Source organism: Triplophysa dalaica, chromosome 16, assembly GCF_015846415.1.
Source record: "Triplophysa dalaica isolate WHDGS20190420 chromosome 16, ASM1584641v1, whole genome shotgun sequence".
Taxonomy (NCBI): domain Eukaryota; kingdom Metazoa; phylum Chordata; class Actinopteri; order Cypriniformes; family Nemacheilidae; genus Triplophysa; species Triplophysa dalaica.
Genome location: NC_079557.1, coordinates 2,852,154 through 2,870,881, shown reverse-complemented (window position 1 = coordinate 2,870,881; position 18,728 = coordinate 2,852,154). Strand labels below are relative to the sequence as shown.

At 39.1% G+C, this 18,728-nt stretch overlaps 2 protein-coding genes across 3 annotated transcripts; both read right to left on the bottom strand.

Moving 5' to 3' along the window:
* Positions 1-344: 344 nt before the first annotated feature.
* tubb4b (tubulin, beta 4B class IVb) lies at positions 345-3,222 on the bottom strand. Its single transcript, XM_056769124.1, has 4 exons — positions 3,064-3,222; positions 1,876-1,984; positions 1,652-1,762; positions 345-1,526 (listed from the first exon to the last, which is right to left on the bottom strand). The coding sequence occupies exons 1-4, from the start codon at positions 3,118-3,120 to the stop codon at positions 466-468; spliced, it is 1,338 nt and encodes a 445-aa protein (XP_056625102.1). The 5' UTR covers positions 3,121-3,222; the 3' UTR covers positions 345-465.
* A 305-nt stretch (positions 3,223-3,527) lies between these two features.
* Positions 3,528-12,010, bottom strand: aup1 (AUP1 lipid droplet regulating VLDL assembly factor). 2 transcript variants are annotated; one of them, XM_056769125.1, is made up of 12 exons: positions 11,815-12,010; positions 11,004-11,141; positions 10,211-10,361; positions 9,261-9,451; positions 8,405-8,477; positions 7,571-7,644; positions 6,996-7,062; positions 6,290-6,413; positions 6,053-6,196; positions 4,707-4,852; positions 4,303-4,391; positions 3,528-4,020 (listed from the first exon to the last, which is right to left on the bottom strand). In XM_056769125.1, exons 1-12 carry the CDS (start codon positions 11,853-11,855, stop codon positions 3,975-3,977), a joined length of 1,284 nt encoding a protein of 427 aa, XP_056625103.1. In that variant the 5' UTR covers positions 11,856-12,010; the 3' UTR covers positions 3,528-3,974. The 2 variants fall into 2 exon arrangements, with proteins under 2 accessions (XP_056625103.1, XP_056625104.1); XM_056769126.1 differs by having other exon boundaries at positions 6,308-6,413.
* Between the last annotated feature and the right edge of the window lie 6,718 nt (positions 12,011-18,728).

Sequence of the window (18,728 nt, the reverse complement as noted above, 5' to 3'; positions counted from 1 at the left end):
TCTTGTGAGTTTTTCCACATTAGTCATTACACTATATATTTTTTGTTAATATCGCAGTATATGAAATTGTTTGCCCCAGCAGGATTCCCTTTAATTTAGCAAAACTTTACCCTCCCACTATTTGTAATACAATCTTGTCTACATAAAGATCTAATATAGAAAAATTATGTAAGAAACAATCTCATTGAACGTGTTCGTTTCTTAAATCTGAATAAAACGAAGCCAGTTATCTTTAGAAATTGAGATAAAAGTAGAGGTAATGCCAAATAAATCTAGAACATAATTATTAATCATCCCTATTATGCTACATTCATGTTTTACCGTAAGAAACACTCAAGAGATGATTCGTTTGTATCTGCTTTATTCACGTGAAAAAGGAACAACTCGAGGTTGCAAAGAACAGTAAATGCAGCAAGAAAAAAGTGACATTAGTTTAGAAATGGAAAAACAAACAGAACGGTTCTCTTAAGCAAGCTCCTCTTCACCCTCCTCCTCAAACTCTCCTTCCTCCTCAGCGGTGGCGTCCTGATACTGCTGATACTCAGACACCAGGTCATTCATGTTGCTCTCGGCCTCTGTGAACTCCATCTCATCCATACCCTCTCCTGTGTACCAATGCAAGAAAGCCTTGCGCCTGAACATGGCGGTGAACTGCTCAGAAATTCTCTTGAACAGCTCCTGGATGGCCGTGCTGTTGCCGATGAAGGTGGCGGCCATCTTGAGACCACGGGGAGGAATGTCACAGACGGCGGTCTTCACGTTGTTGGGGATCCATTCGACGAAGTAGCTGCTGTTCTTGTTCTGAACGTTGAGCATCTGTTCGTCCACCTCCTTCATGGACATGCGGCCACGGAACACGGCGGCGACGGTCAGGTAGCGGCCGTGACGCGGGTCGCAGGCGGCCATCATGTTCTTGGCGTCAAACATCTGCTGAGTGAGCTCAGGAACGGTCAGGGCGCGGTACTGCTGACTGCCTCGGCTTGTCAGAGGAGCGAAGCCGGGCATGAAGAAGTGCAGACGGGGGAAGGGCACCATGTTGACTGCCAGTTTACGCAGATCTGCGTTCAACTGGCCGGGGAACCTCAAGCAGGTCGTGACCCCGCTCATGGTGGCAGACACGAGGTGGTTGAGGTCGCCGTATGTGGGCGTTGTGAGTTTGAGTGTGCGGAAGCAAATGTCATACAGGGCTTCGTTGTCGATGCAGTACGTCTCGTCTGTGTTCTCCACCAGCTGATGAACAGACAGTGTGGCGTTGTAGGGCTCAACCACAGTGTCAGAGACTTTAGGAGAGGGCACCACGCTGAAGGTGTTCATGATACGGTCGGGGTACTCCTCTCGGATTTTGCTGATGAGGAGGGTGCCCATGCCAGACCCAGTTCCTCCACCCAAGGAATGGGTGAGCTGGAAGCCCTGGAGACAGTCACAGCTCTCGGCCTCCTTGCGCACCACATCCAAAACTGAGTCCACCAGTTCAGCTCCTTCGGTGTAGTGGCCCTTAGCCCAGTTGTTACCGGCACCGCTCTGGCCTGGAAGAGAACGGAAAGAGTTACGCAAGAGGAAACTGGATCTGTATCAAACCACGAGCAGGTTATTCAAATGCTGTCCGGCACCATTGTTGGATCAATTGCTTTCCCAGATCAGACAAACTCACCAAAAACAAAGTTGTCCGGTCTGAATATCTGACCGAACGGTCCAGATCTCACAGAGTCCATCGTACCAGGCTCCAAATCAACCAGCACGGCACGTGGAACATATTTTCCACCTGAAAAAAAAACAAGTCCAAAATTAAAACAACAAGCATGACGTCACCCACTTTCCTTTAGGAAGGGAAATCTGCATTGTAGATTAGACAAAAGAAAACACGTGTTCTCTCACCCGAGGCTTCATTGTAGTAAACATTAATCCTGTCCAGCTGAAGGTCACTGTCGCCATGGTAACTGCCCGTGGGGTCGATTCCATGCTCGTCACTAATGACTTCCCAGAACTGGAATAAGATGCATTCAGATATAAGTATAACGTTACAACAACAGCTGGATATAATCGACTGTTTTTGACCATCCAACACTCCTACAAAAGTACAGCCTGGATTGCTTTATAAACTATAAACTCAATTAGAAAAGATTAAAAATCAGGTTAATCCAATATACAAAGGGCCAGTGAGTCTCGGCGCATGCTGTCCACACTAGAAAATGGAGTTAGCCAAGTCACCGGAGCCATTTTGCAATGCACGAGCGCTTAAAGAAAGCGCGAGACTCACCGAAACACTGCAAATCAGTCTTTCACGAGTTTGTCATTGAACAGAAACGATCTGAATTCCAACATTGTATGTAAAGAATGTACGTCATGTTACGTTCCCGCACTTTTCATAAGCCGAACCAGACCAACCGGAGACGTTAAGACAGATGATTCACTCGAGCGAATCGGCTCCTTCCAAGATCACAATTCATGGGTTGAGTTCTGACTCTGACAAGTCACAATGCATTTTGCAATAAGATGTACTGCATATGATCACCGTGATGGAAAATGTTTATTTCACGGATTTACTTTACGTTACGTAAAAAAGCCGATGACCCGTTTGATCGAACCTTTAAAAAGAACCGTTTCAAAAGAACCGATTCTTTTGCGAATTGGATTTCACGCCGGTCCGGCGGGCCAACACCCTAAAACTAACGCATTGTTTCCACATTACTTCATTCAATGACCCATTTATATTACATTTGCGCACTTTAAAACAGACATTTTCTTTGAGTCTGGAATTATTTGATAACCGTTTGGAGGAGAAAAGGAAAAAAACTTGTTGAGCATTAGAAAATAAGATCAATGCGTTCGCTGTCACTTATTAAAAGAGCCGCTTTAAATGGCAAATGATAATTTAAAAACGTGTATAAACATCATAACAAAATCAAATTAGACGTTTGCTAAATAATTGTAAAAATTTCCGCGCGTATCTGCTTTCCCCCCTGGATCTAACGTTACAATGAAAGTTACGTTAACGCTTTCTCTCCCGTGACGTAATATCTACAACGTTATGAATCAAACGAAATAATAAAAATCTCTTCTTACCTTGGCACCAATCTGGTTACCGCACTGCCCGGCCTGTAAATGCACAATCTCCCTCATTCTTGCTTGTTCAACAACACAATAGCAACCGAGAGACGCACCGTTAAACTCAAGCCCTCGACAATGAGGTCGTAATACGAGATGTGCTCCTACTTATTCCGTCTGGAATACTCACCAACATTTCAATCATTTTCATTGGCTGGTATGTTGATGCAGCATTTTCATTGGCTGGTTTGCCTGCCGTTTGCTGTGATTGGTTTTGAAAGACGCAAGCGTCACAGGGCAGGTCTGACGCCGGTTGGCTAAAAGCGTAACAGACAAGATTCCAAAGGCTAATCGACAATTATAAATATTTTGAACGCGCATAACTTTAGTTGCTAATAAAAACTAATTTAGTATTTAATACAAGAACATACGTCATCTTATAAACATGTTACTTATACATAAATACTAACCAAAAGATCCACTGCATTTCAATATGATTTTTAATGTCTTTAAAAGCTGATATTGCAACCAACACGTATCCTTACAACAAATTGAACCTCAAGATGTATTTTAGCTCACTGTCATATATTTCTGAAACCCTTTTCTGTACCCCTGGACCTTATAAAAAATAATATGAAGTGTGCCAAGGTCACCGGGTCTTAATACAAATCGTTTACCAAAATAATTGTTTTCTGTTGCAGAGAGAAATAATAAGACGACATGCATGACTGACATGCAAGAGGGTTTACAAAGAGGGGAAAAAACTAGAAAGGAAAAAATCCAGTCTTTCATTGAGTCTTCTCTCGGCGTTTTTGGTGAACACATGTTGTTTGGTTCTATAGTCAATGCTATAAATTCTTCTCTTTGTCTGAGGTTCTTGTTTGGCAGCGGTCTCTCTTAAACAAATCCTCAGGTGTGTTTGTCCACAGTCATAGATCATCGTCTTTGTTCAGTCCATGCTTTTCAATGTAACGTCTACAATTGGAATGGAAAGAAGAATCCGGTTACAGCTCGAATAAAAATGGGAGTTACACAGTGTCTGCACCGGACGCGTCGCATTCAGTGTGGACAAAATATAAAATTATAATGGGTTCGAATATGTTCTGTTGTCTTTTGTTGCGTGGTATCGTGCCACGCCCGGTGTAGTCATGGTTTTAAACTTTTTTAACCATAACAAACTGGAAACTGACATAAAAATTCAAAGAAACAAATATTTCTCTCTCTATCCCCTCATGGTAGTAGAAGTAATATTCTTACCTTCTTGCATATTCATATAAGGCTTCTTTTCTCTCCTGTAGAGACATGTGTCTATCTACTGGTGTTTTCCCAAAATATTGGTCAGTTGGCTGTTGAATGAATACAAAACGGTATTTACATCATATTTCTGGCAGACAAATGTGTCAAATGTATTATTTATGGATAAATCCACCAATACAGGTCATGTTCTTTGCTGTTTTTCTGGGATAGCAGTCAAACCAAGCAAGAAAGTGAGTCGGGTTATATTTGTGGTTGATTATAACAGCATTACTTTCAATCACATTTACGTGTTAGTTATTTATGTTGTAGGTTAGCTAGGTGATATTCCAGCAAAGTAACTGTGGTTTGAGGAACAGGTGTATTTGTGCATTATTTCATCGGGTGACGTGAGGGGTCACTTGTACCTCTGGAGTGGGTGTTGAGGCGGATGGGATTGAGGGTGTTGTCAGCTTGGCTGGACGTGATGCTCTGCCCGCAGCAGCCTCCGACTGAAACTGTTCTGCATGCTCTAGCAGGTTGGTTATGGTTGTATCCACACAGTTAGTTTGCACTAGAGAAGAATGAAAGGCGTTATAAAAGAGAGGCCCAAACTGCATAACTTCAACCCCAAAATATTAGCTTTGCATTACCTCACATAAATATAAGTGCGCACGTATGAGGGGCAGATTTAATCAAGAGTTGGGGCTGAACATGCCAATGAATTGACTAAATGGGACCAAAATATAAATCACTTATTTTCATTTTGAATATAGAAAAAAATATTTTATCCAACTTGCTGTATTAATGTTTTTGAAATAAATTGATAATAAATAAAATATTATCAAAGTCAAAATGATGCTTAAAAAAAATGATTCAACCCTTTAGAACCTGAAGGAAAAATAGGCTTTTTCACACATTTTCTTTGTCATCATTATGTGCAAGGTATCTTTTCAAGAAAACAAATATCTAAGTAAATAAAGGTTATAGACCATCATTGTGAGTTTGTAAATAGAATTTAAATAGACAACAATTTTTTTTTAAATAAATTATTATTATTATTAAAAAAAATCTTTTCACATTTTTATTTAGAAATTCTCAAAAAACTAAAGAACAAAATAATCTAGCACTTCAGACTTGAAAAATATAGTGTAGTACATGCATAAAAGTCTTTTTGTGTAACTCATGTACAGTTTTCATTCATAAGCCTCTTTTACCCCAGTACTATGGGTGTATTTTTTGCACTATTCACTCAAATGTGGTGGTGTCTGAAGCAGTTCCTGTCTAATTGCAAGCACAGGCCCTCGTCACATGTTTCGTTGTAAAAAATCATCCCAATCCCTTCTGTTGTCTATCTCCTCTTTACCATGTTTTGTTTGCTTATTTTATTAGAGCGCTCCATGAAAACAGCAGCTCTGTAACTACCTGTTCATATTTGCCCCATGCCGCTCTCCACGAAACAGCAGCGCTTGGCTGACAGAACACAAGACATTACCGTAATATACGATTATTCAAAAATCCCAGTTTGTCTTGCAGCAGGATTTCTAATTTTTTAGATAGCACAATGGTTGCAGAGTTACGGTAAAATTAATACCGCTTTGCAGAATGTGTCAGCGATGACACGTCCAGTTTAAAAGGGTTAATTAAGGGAAGATTTGAGAAAACAAACAACGCTGAATTATTTTTTGTTGGCATTCATGCCTACAGACTATTAATGTTAAAAAAAGGCTTGAAATGATTCCATACTGCAGAGAGTTATGGGGGGTTAACATACACAGGTCTCTGGTTATAACAGAGATGGGGACGTCAGGCAGGACCTCCTTCACCTGCTGTGCCATTTGGGTGACTCGTGAATCCCCGGGCCCTGTATTTGTGCCCAGGAAACCTTGAGCCACGGTGCGGGGTCTGGCACCCAAATCTGGAAGTAAAAAGAAAAAGATTTAATTTCACATTTTGAGATTTCAACAGTGATGCAGTGATCAAATAAATCCATCATGATTTAATTTCTCACCATCGAATCCATGCTTACTTGAGTGTGCAGTCTGAGGGACGACGTGTCTTCTCCTTTTGATGTGTTCGGCTTTGTCTGCTTTGGTGATCTGTGTTGAGATCACACCCAGCTCAGTCGCCAGAAGCTGGAGACAATGGACAAAAAGAGTCAGACAGCTTTGAACTGGACAGCAAATAGATCTGAAGGGGATGAAAAGCCATGTCAAAAGATAATTCATGAAATTAATTTGAACTGAATATCTGCTGAAATTTGATCATGATGGCAAATCCAAATCCAGTTAGAACATGCATCTATTTGACATGAAACCTACTAAATGTATGAAAGCCATCTGGCAGTAAGTTGATGGCTGAAATACATATCAGACATTTCATTGGAGCCAATCATTTTGAAGAACCATCACCCAAAGCTGTAGGTCTCTAGGACATCTAGGGCTCTCTCTTAGCCTTTGCCATACCAACCAAGCAAACAATATCAAATCATAAATAAATAATAAACAGAAGTCAGTTTTCATTGAAAAAAAATGGTGAATGCCCGTGCAAAGCTGCCATGATGGCAGGGCATTACTATGTAGTATCATGTCAAGACAAACCATGCACATATTACAGTGGTGCCTTCATGCCAATTTCAGGTAGGCAAAGTAATATGAATAATAGTCATGCTTGTTCATAGCAAACACGTAAACAAAAAATAAATACAATTGTTTTACCTCCTGGACTTTACTGGCAAATTCTTGATGAGAATCACCATTCTCTCTAGTTATTGGAGGAAGCCATCTGGGATCAGAAAACAGGGCAAGAAACTTATTGCATGGTCTACAGATGGTGAAATAAGCATTTAGACCTACTCTTTATCTTTTAAGAAATATACAAATTAAAAGTATTTCTAAAAATAGTACTTTATATTTTTATATTATAGACAGGTACATATGATAAATAAGCCATGAAATGCAAACAACTCAAAAGTGACAGTAATAAAAGTACAATCTGTGACAACCAAAATCATTCTGACCTCATGCATGAGTTCACATCAAACGTCTCAGAATACAAATGCTTTTGTTATATCAGCTTTACACGATCATATTCCAAAGCACGTCACAGGTAACTACACATGCATGCTCAGACAAACGCTTTTGCCCATTCTGTACATATCACCCGACAGCGTGAACACTAAAGAACATCATTGATGTTGTATTACCAGTCCTGGCCAGCTGATAGCATCAATAGTAGATTGTACGTTTAAAATACTGCCACAGGACAAAGAAGAGATTGTAATGTGTAGTACCTTACATGGTACACTGTGAACGGTACAAAAAAGGTCCACAACAGCTCCGTCAGCCATGACGATTCTGGTATGTTCTGAAAAGTGAAGAAAAAGTAGTCCTTTAATGGGAACATTTAAATAACGTTTCCTCCTCAATCCACCCAGATCGTATGGAAACTAGACTGTGAAAATGGGAAATGTCATAATATTTATTATGATGGAAATAACATGACCTCCCATGGATTAAAAAATGCTCAAATTTGGCCTGTCCCACTGTATCACTTGTCAAAACAGATAAGCAGAGAATATGAAATAAATGTCAGAGGGAGTGTAGTGAATATAAGAGAACGTGGCAGCTGTACTTTACTCCCCTGTGTAATACAGCAGCTGAATGGATCAAATACATTCTCCAATGTTCACAGTAAGACGACTCTATTTCTGAATCGCTGTGCTGTTATAGCAGCGAGAGGTCACAATCTGTCGATCTGCTGACCTCTGATACTCCCTCTCTTTCTATTGCACTGTGAGTCACTTATTATCAATGTGCCTATAAATATCCCTCCAATGAGCCACATTCGCACAAAGACTCTCTTGTGAGTGTTCACTGGAAAATTTGGATGAAAAAAGGTCCAGAAAATCGGACACAAATTCTGCTGATTGGCAATCATTCAGTCAACGTTTCTTGGTTTGAACAGCTTCATACCAATGTGGTTTATGTGCTGCACAGAGGTAGATCAAATTCAAAGTCAGAACAATAGGTTCAAGTTCACTTTGAAGAAAGACGTGGCAACCACAGCGGTCACAGCTAGTCTGAAAAGGTGTAAGGATTACAGAAAAAAGCACAAATGTGATTACCAGAGCTATGAAAGGCCTCTTGACCAGCAATGCCACAGGCTGGATGGAGTCAGACACAGAGAATGGCCATGAGCTAGAAAGGGAGCAAAATACGTAACATGTCATTACTTCAGTCTTCATCTTTGCAACTAAAAAAACCGTTGGTACAAAACGTGTCTTTTAGCAGATTGATAGGCAAACATGAGGCAATGGCCTCGGTCACATCTTACACACTAAGTAAGCTTGACCTGGCAACCATCCCAGAACCATCAGTTTAAATCACCTGAGTCTAAATCTTAAAGCAAACATTACTTACAAGACATTACTTATTATCAGGCACCTGACTGTGTAGGTTCAGTTTGGTCACGTTTAAAAAACAGATCAGATACAAAGATAGTGTTCATAGTATTTACACAGTAAACTCTGAATCACCGTTGGATAAAGAGACACTTGTATTATCTGCACTCTATTATGCAATAACATTTAAAGCACGCGTGTAAAATCTGACATACACACTTTTTGCAACCTACAAACTGAGCGTTGTTTGTTTATTAAATGTTGAAAGGAAATTTCACCCATAAATTGTTTCATTTTTACTCACCCTCATGTCATTCCAAACCCTTCTGACTTTCTTCAACGTAACACAATATATATTTTTAAGAATGTTGATAACTAAACAACTTTAATCACTACTGACACCACTTGCACCTCGCTCTAAAAAAACCCTTCTTTTGTGTACCACACAACAAAGAGTCATATACAGGACAGGTTTTGTCCTGTATAACAGGTGAATAAACGATGCCTAGATTTTTATTTTTAGGTGAACTTTAAATTTAACATATAGCCAAAAGGAATGAGGAAGTAGTGCGTGTGGTACCTGAACTTCAGGAGACCGGCCCGACCATTGGTGGTGTCCTCCTCTGGAAAGAGCAGGAGAGGTAAAGCTCCAGGAGACGAGCAGTACCTGCGGAGGGTCTCCGTCAGCTCCGTCCTGCTCCCAATACCCTGACCCAGCTCCATGAAACCCCTCGCCCAGCACAGGAACCCCACAGGGCCCTCCAGGAGCGGCTGACCACACAAAAGAAGAGAGGGGAATGTGGTTAGTTTTAGATCAAGTCAGAGCTACACAATAAATGTTTGAGAGTGACCATAAACAAACAGTTTAGCTTGCAGGAGTGGAGCAAGTTTGTCCTGATAGAATTTCATTGTAGAGGGGAAAAGTGCATAGTACAAAAACGGCTTTGAACTTGAACCTGAATACTCGAAGTAACCACAGGGATAGAGTCTAAACATCAAAACTTTGATACAATTATAAAAGTAAGAGAGAACTCAAACAGGCAACAGATCAAAATGTGAACCTGATAGCCAGAAATGAAAACTAATCTAAACTCAATTGATTCTTGATGTTTATTGTCCAAACAAATGAATCGTTTCAAGTAAACAAACACTGGCCTCATGCCCGGTATTAAGTCACCGCAGATGTGAAAGAGAAATTAGAGCTCAATGTGTTTCTTACAACGGAGTAAACCATTAAAAAGGAACTTTTAAAGGCAACTTTCTATACAATTCAAGGGCAAGGTAGATGAAGAGAAAGACAGATTACATTATTCCTAGAAAACATTGTAAGTCAGCCGACCATGCATGCACACTGACTAGACATGCACGATATCTGAGAAAAATGCGATACTTAATAGTATGATACAATATAATAATGTAAACATTCAAATATATTTAAATGCTAAAAAAATCATTACCTAAAACATTACTTTCTGAAGTATTGCGAATCACTGTGATATTTGTGATATTTAAATACAGATGTTTACTTACTGTGTTACAAGAGGTCAGTAGATTGACAATATTGTGGTCAAAGTGTGTAACGTGATTGCAGACGTACAGCCGGGCGGTTTTGTCTCGTAACCGCGGGCTGTTCTGCCGGACGTGCAGGCCCAGAACTGAGCACATTATTCTTACAATGAACCTGAAACAAAACAGACACAGTTCTGACAAATGCCAATTTTACCACATACATAAGAGAAGTTTAACATGCATGATTTAAAGGTACTTAAAATTCTGTCCTCGTTCACTCACCTTCGAGTTGTTCCAAATCTGTAAAAATGTATTTGTTCTTATAGAACACAGAGAAAGATATTCGGAAGAATGCCTTTAACCAGACAGACTTTGCCCCTTATTGACTTCCATAGTAGGAAAAAAATACAAAGGTAGTCAAAAGTGCCCCAGAACCGTTCGCTGTCCTACATTCTTCAAAATGTCTTGATTTGTGTTCAATCAGAAATTATTTTTTCCTCCTATGGGTGTCAATAGGGGGGAAAATGTGTCTAGTAACCAACATTCTTCCAAATATCTTTCTCTGTGTTCATCAGAACAAAGAAATGTATACAGATTTGGAAAAACGAAGGCGAGTCAGTGATGACATAATATACATTTTTGGGTGAGGTATCCCTTAAATTACTATGTTGCATGGCCTGGTTTAGTAAGTAAATCAAAAGACAACCACTGCAGTATTATAATTCATAAAGTCTAGTTTCCTAATGTAACCCTAACGTCATTTGACTTCCAGTCATTAGCTCTGAACGACAAAATTACATTCCACGTGGCCTACCTTCTGACAAGACTGTCAGGAAGAGCGCAATTCACTAGAAATACATGGACACCAATAAATATTCTTAGGAGCATCAAACACAGGCCGATAGGGGAGTACAGCAACAACAGCAGCAGTATGAAGCCATCATTCGGTAACCTGTGAAAACAGACGACAGGAATAGACATCAGCTTCACAATCTATTTCAGTCAGCAGTCGTTTACCAAAGTCCAACATACATGTCAACCAGACCACAGTCATACACCGGTGAGCTGGCATGCATGCAGATATACCTTTACACTACTGTTTGCCACGTGTTATACTCCTGAGATCTAAATGCACTCCAGTTCCTTTTGTTTACATTACAATCTCAAATGCCCATATGAACATAAAAAAATACACGAGTGAATAGTGATTTATGGGCAGATCAAGTGTGTATAAATGCAACAGGCCAAAACAAATAAACCCAATGCTGGTCCGTAGAGGCAAACTCATACTATTGTGCAAATTGATAAAAAAATATTCATAGGTTTTATTAAAAAATATATTAACACATGCAGACTTAGCATTGTTTTGCCCTTAAAAGCTGACTTGTAATACAGAATAATACAGTTTCATAACTAAAAATCTAGCGTTACTGCACTGAGCTCTTTACCGTCTGATAATACAAATAAATCGTTTATGTTTGCTATGTATTCACAAATGTATGCGTCCAAGACACGTTAAAAGACTTTATACGGTTGTGTTTTTGAGGATTTGATGGTTAACACGTAACCGCTAAACGTGCTAGCTGTGACACTGTCGCTTCGATCTTTAAACGTGTGCAATTTACCGCTGGAAGTCGAACATCTGCTCAATTCCCCGCGATTCCATTATTCAAACTCTTTATGTGAGATGTTCAACTGCTGCTGCATACTATTCCTGAGGCTTTAACGAAAGGTGTGAGGGAAAAGACGCTAGCCCGTTATTAGCCTGTGCTGTTGGCCGCCATGTTGAGACGCTGCTGATGTTTCTAGATAAAGAGCAAAGAACTTCGTGAAAGGGCAAGACGCGCCATTCGGGACCTTCTTCCGGCTTAGGGTCACGTGCACCGCAGTACGGCGACTGATTGGTCAGAGTCACAGATATGAGTTCGTTAGTTATGTTTGGCATAACTACATTCTTGAACTTTTATGGGCCGCTTAACTTTACAACAAAATAAGACGTTGTCTTTATTGCGATATGATAAACAGTGAATATTAAATATATAAGTGAAATTAAGTACTAGGAAAAACAAATGAAATACAAATAAGAGACAATTTTCTATAATCAGTGAACACAAATCATCCACACTGTAGATATAACGCTTCACAAAAAATGATATTTTAATGTGTTATTTCACGTTTCTGTTATCGTAATGAAATAGACATTTTGTGATTTTAAAGTCTATTAACAGTTGACATCCAGACACACAACATTTTCAAGTTTCATTATTATGCTTCTCGAGCGTCCCCTGTAGGGTGAACTGTAGAAGAGTCAAGAGTGGGTGGGTTGAGTATCAGAGCATCTATGTTCATTTTGGGTTTTGAATGGACAGCTCACCTTTATGTTCCCCTCACTGCTTCCACGAGGTCTTATTTTCTAGGTGACGACTGACATCGGGCGTTACGGAGTATTTTAAGTTTGTGATTAATAGCATTTTCAAGTTTTTTATGCCCTTTTTATAGATTTACATGCGTACTAATCAGACAACTTACCACTTCTTTCTGTGAGTAAAATAGAGAGAAATGTATTATATATATTATATTATATTATATATATTATTAACCCTATCTGTGGAGTATTTTCAGCATTCAAACACTAGAGGCCGCTGCAAACCATCAAATTTCTCCCATAGCTAACTTCTCCAACAAAATCCAGGCCTTATGTGGTGACAGTATATTGACAAAGCAAATAACATAGCATGTCTTATATATATATATATATCATAAGGGAATGTAATATACAAAACATAACCCATCCTCCCAATTCTGTACTCCATCACTCATGTCTCATCCCTCTCTCTCTATCTCTCTCTCTCACACACACACACACACACACACACACACACACACACACACACACAATTCAAGATTATGTCTCTCTCACACACAGACACTGGCAGATAACAGTGGTGCCCCTTCAATGCAGTGCATTCGCCCCCAGCTGCAGTTCCAAAATACATCTCTTCAGTAAGAGATTGAATCTGCCCCATTCATTAGCCTAAGTGGATGAGCGTCCCTAATAGATGCTCCTCTTCCCCTCAATAATTGCCGTTGATTGGCGTAAATTAGACCCTAGTTGCCAGACGAGTGATTCTCGACGACGATAATCTGATTCCCAACTGAAACTAATAGGATTTTAACTCTGGTTTGGCCTAATGTCCGTCTGTAAGGCCTGGCCCGGCTCTGTACGACCAGACCTGCCCTTCAGCCCCGCGGCCTCATACACAGCTCTCTCTTACAGGGCTGCAGACGAGAGCGGGCCACTAAATGAATTTCTACCCTCAGGTGAACGCACATGCGTGCGCGCGGTCAGACCAGATCTATTAACAGATGGTGTGGTTACGAGCGTGTTAACAGAACTTGACTTTAAGGCCTAAACCGTCGAGGAGAAGAGAGGCGGTTGTACACTTTGTGGTTTGTTTCAAAGACGTGTGCTTTTAATGCTGATCTGTTAAAGGGATAGGTCACCCAAAATAAAAGTTATGTCATGAATTACTCACCCCCCAAATCGTTGTATAAATTGGTTTGTTCTGTCGGACACAGAGAACGATATTTGAAGGAATGTTAGCAATAGCAACTGACAGTTCTAGGATTACATTGACTACCATATAGTAGAAAAAATGACAATGGTAGTTAAAAGTACCCCGGAACTGTATGCTTTACTACATTCTTCAAAATATCTTATTCTGTGTTCAACAGAACTAAAACTATGCAATAATTGTCCCTTCCATGTCAGTCAATGGTGCTCCAGAAAAGGTCAGTTGCGAACATTCTTCCAAATATTTTTCTTTGTGTTCAACAGAACCAATGTTGGGTGTAACTACTTACTAAATAATTAGTTACTGTAATTTTATAACTTTTCCCTTGAAAATGTAAAGTAAGGAAAAACTATTTTTTTACTGTAATTTAATTACAGTAACTTCTTATGTAATTGAACTAAATACTGTGTAATATATTCAAAACGACATCAAAAGGATAAATCTAATTTGAACATGTATGCTTTAATGTATGCTCCTCACATATGTATGCTTTGGTCAGTTAGTAAGAACGATTTATTTACTATTATATATTATTATTTATTTACGAGTATTTACTATTTATTTGAATTATATAATCTGTTTCATATCTATCCTTGAATCACTTTTAATCACGGTTGATGTGGGATATAGAAAGTAATTAGTGATAACAATTAAATACTTTTTGTAGAGAGTAATTTGTACAGTTTTCTAATAACACTATTGAATATGTAATAAGTAACTTGTAATTAATTACTTTTTCAGAGTAATTTACAAAACAATGAACAGAACAACAACAATAAAGGTTTGGAACAACTTGAGGGTGAGTAAAGGATGACAGAATTTTCCCTTTTAGATGGAGTATCCCATTAAAGAACCATTTGCGAGCTCTTTTATAAATTCTGTAGCGGAAGAGTTGTTTTATTTATCATACGATTACAAATTTTGACATTTGATGTGGCGCTTGCTGTGTTGATAGTTGCCAGCAGTGCTCGAATTGAAGGGGGGCTGGGGGGGATCCGGCACTCCCCATAAGGCATTAGGGACCCCCATAAGAAGTAAAAAATAGACGTTGGGGGTCCCTCAGATATTTGTATTTGAGTAAAAATTATAATGAAAAATGTGATTAAATTCCTGCAATGGATATGGTATATTTTGTGAGTTAATTATTAACAATAATTTATGTTAAGTTTGTTGTCATGTCTTTTTGTTTATTTGAAACGCCCCGCCCGACATCTTAAGACCGCTTAGCGCAGGACAGTGAAATAAGCCTGTTCTTTTCTGTAAGCCTGTTTTTAATAAAAAGTATAAGGTAATGCGTATCATTGTCAAATATATGTTGTATAAATGGTATATTGCGAGACTAACCCCCACCAAAAAAAGTCTTATGAGGGGGACCCCCATAAGACTTGGCTCAATTCGAGCACTGGTTGCCAGGGTGTTGCTATGCAGTCACAAGGGCGTTGTCGATGATCGCTGTAGACCGAGTAACAAAGTTTAGTACTTTCCGTCAGGATTTCCCATCAATCCCACAGTAACCAAATGTTTTTGAGGACAATGTCCCTAATGATGATCAACCTTATTTGGCAGTATTTGTCATCAGGACGATAAGAGTGAGCAGCACGCCTCGAGTCTAATGAAACTCCACTCCATTAGCAGTGAATCGGACAGATTGCCTTCCCAGAGAAATGAATTGAGTTTTTTGTATTTGTGAGATCATTCTGCCTGCATTAACTGATCTTTATCCCATCTCTTCATCACCGGCAAATCAGGTTAGGCGGCCATGATTAGCTGGGGTGGCCTCCCTTTTTAAGCAGTAATTTGGTTTAGCGGCTTAGCTGATAGCGCCATTAGGACCAATAAAGGCCTTGCTTGGCTCGGGGAGTGAAACAGATTCTCTCGTAACAGATGGCAGATGCTGGTAAAGGGGTTTGATTTAGAGGGGGCGAAAGCAAAGTTTGTGTAACCGTAGAAGTTAAAGCGTCGAGCTCCGGCTGCGCGTCCTCGCGGTGTTTCGTGTTTTTGATTCGGATGCGTCAGTCTTTTGTGGAATAACTTGGTGGAATTTGGTGCGTTTGAATAGAGAAATAAATAGAGATGTATAGAAATGATTGGTATAGAAATCAAATAAAAATCGTAGAGTCTCCTTGGATTTTCTGATTCACAACGGTACACCTAAAAGGAATTTTAATTTGAGATTTGGAGACGGATTGCCAGTTTGACAGCATTTGACACATGTAAAGATACATTGTAGCCTCACCTGCAGTTGTATATTTTAAACAGAGGTGGCGACAGAGAGTTAAAGCTTTAAAGTCACCGTGTAATCAAGCAGGAAAATATCGAGGTGTTGCGGTGATTATTGTAAATAATTTAATCGCGCACACCATTATTTAAAAATTAATTCATTTGCACTTGTAATCTTTTATCAAAAACATTAAGCTTCCTGTTTGTACAAAGAGAGACATTCACTTTAAATCAAACACGCATCTAAAATCACATACGACAGACTCTGGTTACTTATAATAATAAAAGAAAGAGAGAAAATAAAAGATAAATAGATAAAACAACAGTGTTAAGCAAGCATAGTGTTTTTTGCTTGTCATTTGATAAGCTCTGATTGCTTTTCTAATTGCACAATTTTGTTAAATATTACAATAAACATTAAGTTCGTTTTGGAAATGAGAAAATGTTGGTTTGGATTCAGACCATTTCAATGTGAAATTTCCCCAGTAAAATTAACAATTGTGTAAGATATATTCCATCTTAATCCAATCCTTGGTCAAAAAAGTATAGTAGTATTATGTCCAGTCCCGTCAGCTGTAAAGCAATTTTTCATTTATTCATAATAAACCGTTCCATATCAACCCAAAACAATTTTGTGTGTATGCAATGGAAAAATAAATGAAAAAGGTTTATTTTTCAATACGTCAAAAGTAGTAGTCAATATTCTGTTTAAATCTTTCCAGCACATGTTTAGCTGGATTTATGCATTATTTTAAAGGACACTTCCCTCTACTTTATTATTATGAAAAAAATGTATCCAAGGATCACGTTAACCTCCTCTCTCAACAACAACTCGTCACCACATGACGTCAGCAACAAAAAAGAGGAAGGACTATGCTGACTGTCCAATGGCCAGGTATTTTAAGCCCTCGTCTGCAGGCCCAATTTACAACAACCCAATCCAAAAGGGCAAAACAGATATTTTGAAAAATGTTGGTAAAAACCATTGGTCACTATTGACTTCTCCAGACACAAAACCAAAGTAAGTTATTGGGGCCCAACGTGTTCCGGTTAACAACATTTAACAAAATAGGCTATCTTCTCTACAGATTTGAAATGAGGGTGTGTAACTATTCCTTTAAATAACCTTAGCATCTCTCGATTTATGCCTCATTTCCACCTGTTCGAAATCAATGAAAGAATGTCTAAACAACGTGAACAATAATCTTTTGTGCCTTTACCTAAAAACACTGACAACGCACACATCAATAAATTGAACTCAATTCCGGCCTTGATTTGAGTAATGACTGCACGCACAACATAATGTCAAGCTGTAGATCTTAACAGAGTCTATCGTAGAAAGCAGCAGAGAGCTTCTCATTAATGCAGGAACATCGCCGCCATTTCCCGCACAAAGCCGTCTCTGGAGAGAGACTTATGAGAGAGCACTCCACACGAATGAATGTACACGAAAGCGCTTCAATTATTCACATACAGCTTGGCACAGGGTGGGACTTTTGGGAAGCACAGCACACGGTGCCCATATCGCCGTACCTGTTGAACATCAAGACTATTAAAATGACAAAATTATGCACCTCCAGCGGTCAGTCTCAGCAATTATTGACAGGTAGGAGGAAGATTGTGGCGAGACCAAATCCATCAACTGGACCAATATTGCCTACTCAGATTGGCCATTTCGATGTCCTGGCATGCCAAATGTTGGAACCAAGGCTTATGGTGTGATGCTGAGGAAGATAAAGATACTTTAAAACAATTTGAAAGGAAACCAAGGGTGTGCTTGGCTGGAAATGCTTCCTGCGGTAAACCTGTGGTGGTTGGATCATGTTAATAACGCTGATGCCTGGTGAGATAACAGACGTGAAAGGTTACAAGGTATTTCATAATCGGAGAAATAATGGATAATGAGAGTGCCATAAATGTGAATTCGTAAAGTGGTGCCTTTACCTGACATGTTATGTTTATTGTGCTTTGTTGTTCTGCTAACTGGTTACTCTGCTCGTGTGAATTAAGAGACAATTTCAATATGTCAATACGTTTTTTTTAAATCCATTAAGATAAACCCAATACCTTCAACACAGCATGTGTACACAGCTCAACAAAACATCATGATGTGATTTCACAGCAGGTCATGCACTGAATGGCTTTATAATGCTTTCCCATTGAAACACACACACACGCACGAGCAGAAAAACTGCTGTGGTTTCATTTTATGCATTATTTGCATGGCGGATTAGTTTGACCCTCAAATTAGTCAAATAATTTAATGCATAAAGTAGTTAAGCTAACATATAGCGTCCACAGGCATGAAGTCATCTAGAGCAAAGGTTTTCAAATTGGGGTCCTGGAGACCCCCAGGTGCCTCCAGAAGGTTGTAAAAGGGTCCCCAGAAAATTTCATGGAAAAAAATCAAGCAAAAGTCTACTGAACATTATTACTGTTTAATTTCCAAATGTTTATCTGTTTTTGTTGTTTCCAGAGATTTTTCCCCCCTCTTCACCCAAAAATTAATAAATTAAAAATACATTTGAACTAAAATTTCTCCTCAATAGTCAACTAAACAACTTATCCTCATGACAACACATTTTTCAAAATGTTTAAATGTTTTTTGCACAAACAAAAATAGATGGATATGTATTTTTAAGGGAGTCCCTAGCAAAAAGTTCATCTTATTTGGGGGTCCTTGACATCATAAAGTTTGAAATCCCTCTATATTGAGTACTCCGGTATACATTTCAAATATTATA

Coding starts and splice junctions, on each gene's coding strand:
- aup1 (XM_056769125.1), bottom strand. CDS start 11,855: ATGGAATCGCGGGGAATTGAGCAGATGTTCGACTTCCAGCG. Junction 10,362..11,003: donor CCTGACAGTCTTGTCAGAAG/GTAGGCCACGTG, acceptor GTTTTGTTTCAG/GTTCATTGTAAGAATAATGT. Junction 6,197..6,289: donor AAGTAAGCATGGATTCGATG/GTGAGAAATTAA, acceptor TTTTACTTCCAG/ATTTGGGTGCCAGACCCCGC.
- tubb4b (XM_056769124.1), bottom strand. CDS start 3,120: ATGAGGGAGATTGTGCATTTACAGGCCGGGCAGTGCGGTAACCAGATT. Junction 1,763..1,875: donor TTACTACAATGAAGCCTCGG/GTGAGAGAACAC, acceptor TTTTTTTTTCAG/GTGGAAAATATGTTCCACGT. Junction 1,527..1,651: donor ACCGGACAACTTTGTTTTTG/GTGAGTTTGTCT, acceptor GTTCTCTTCCAG/GCCAGAGCGGTGCCGGTAAC.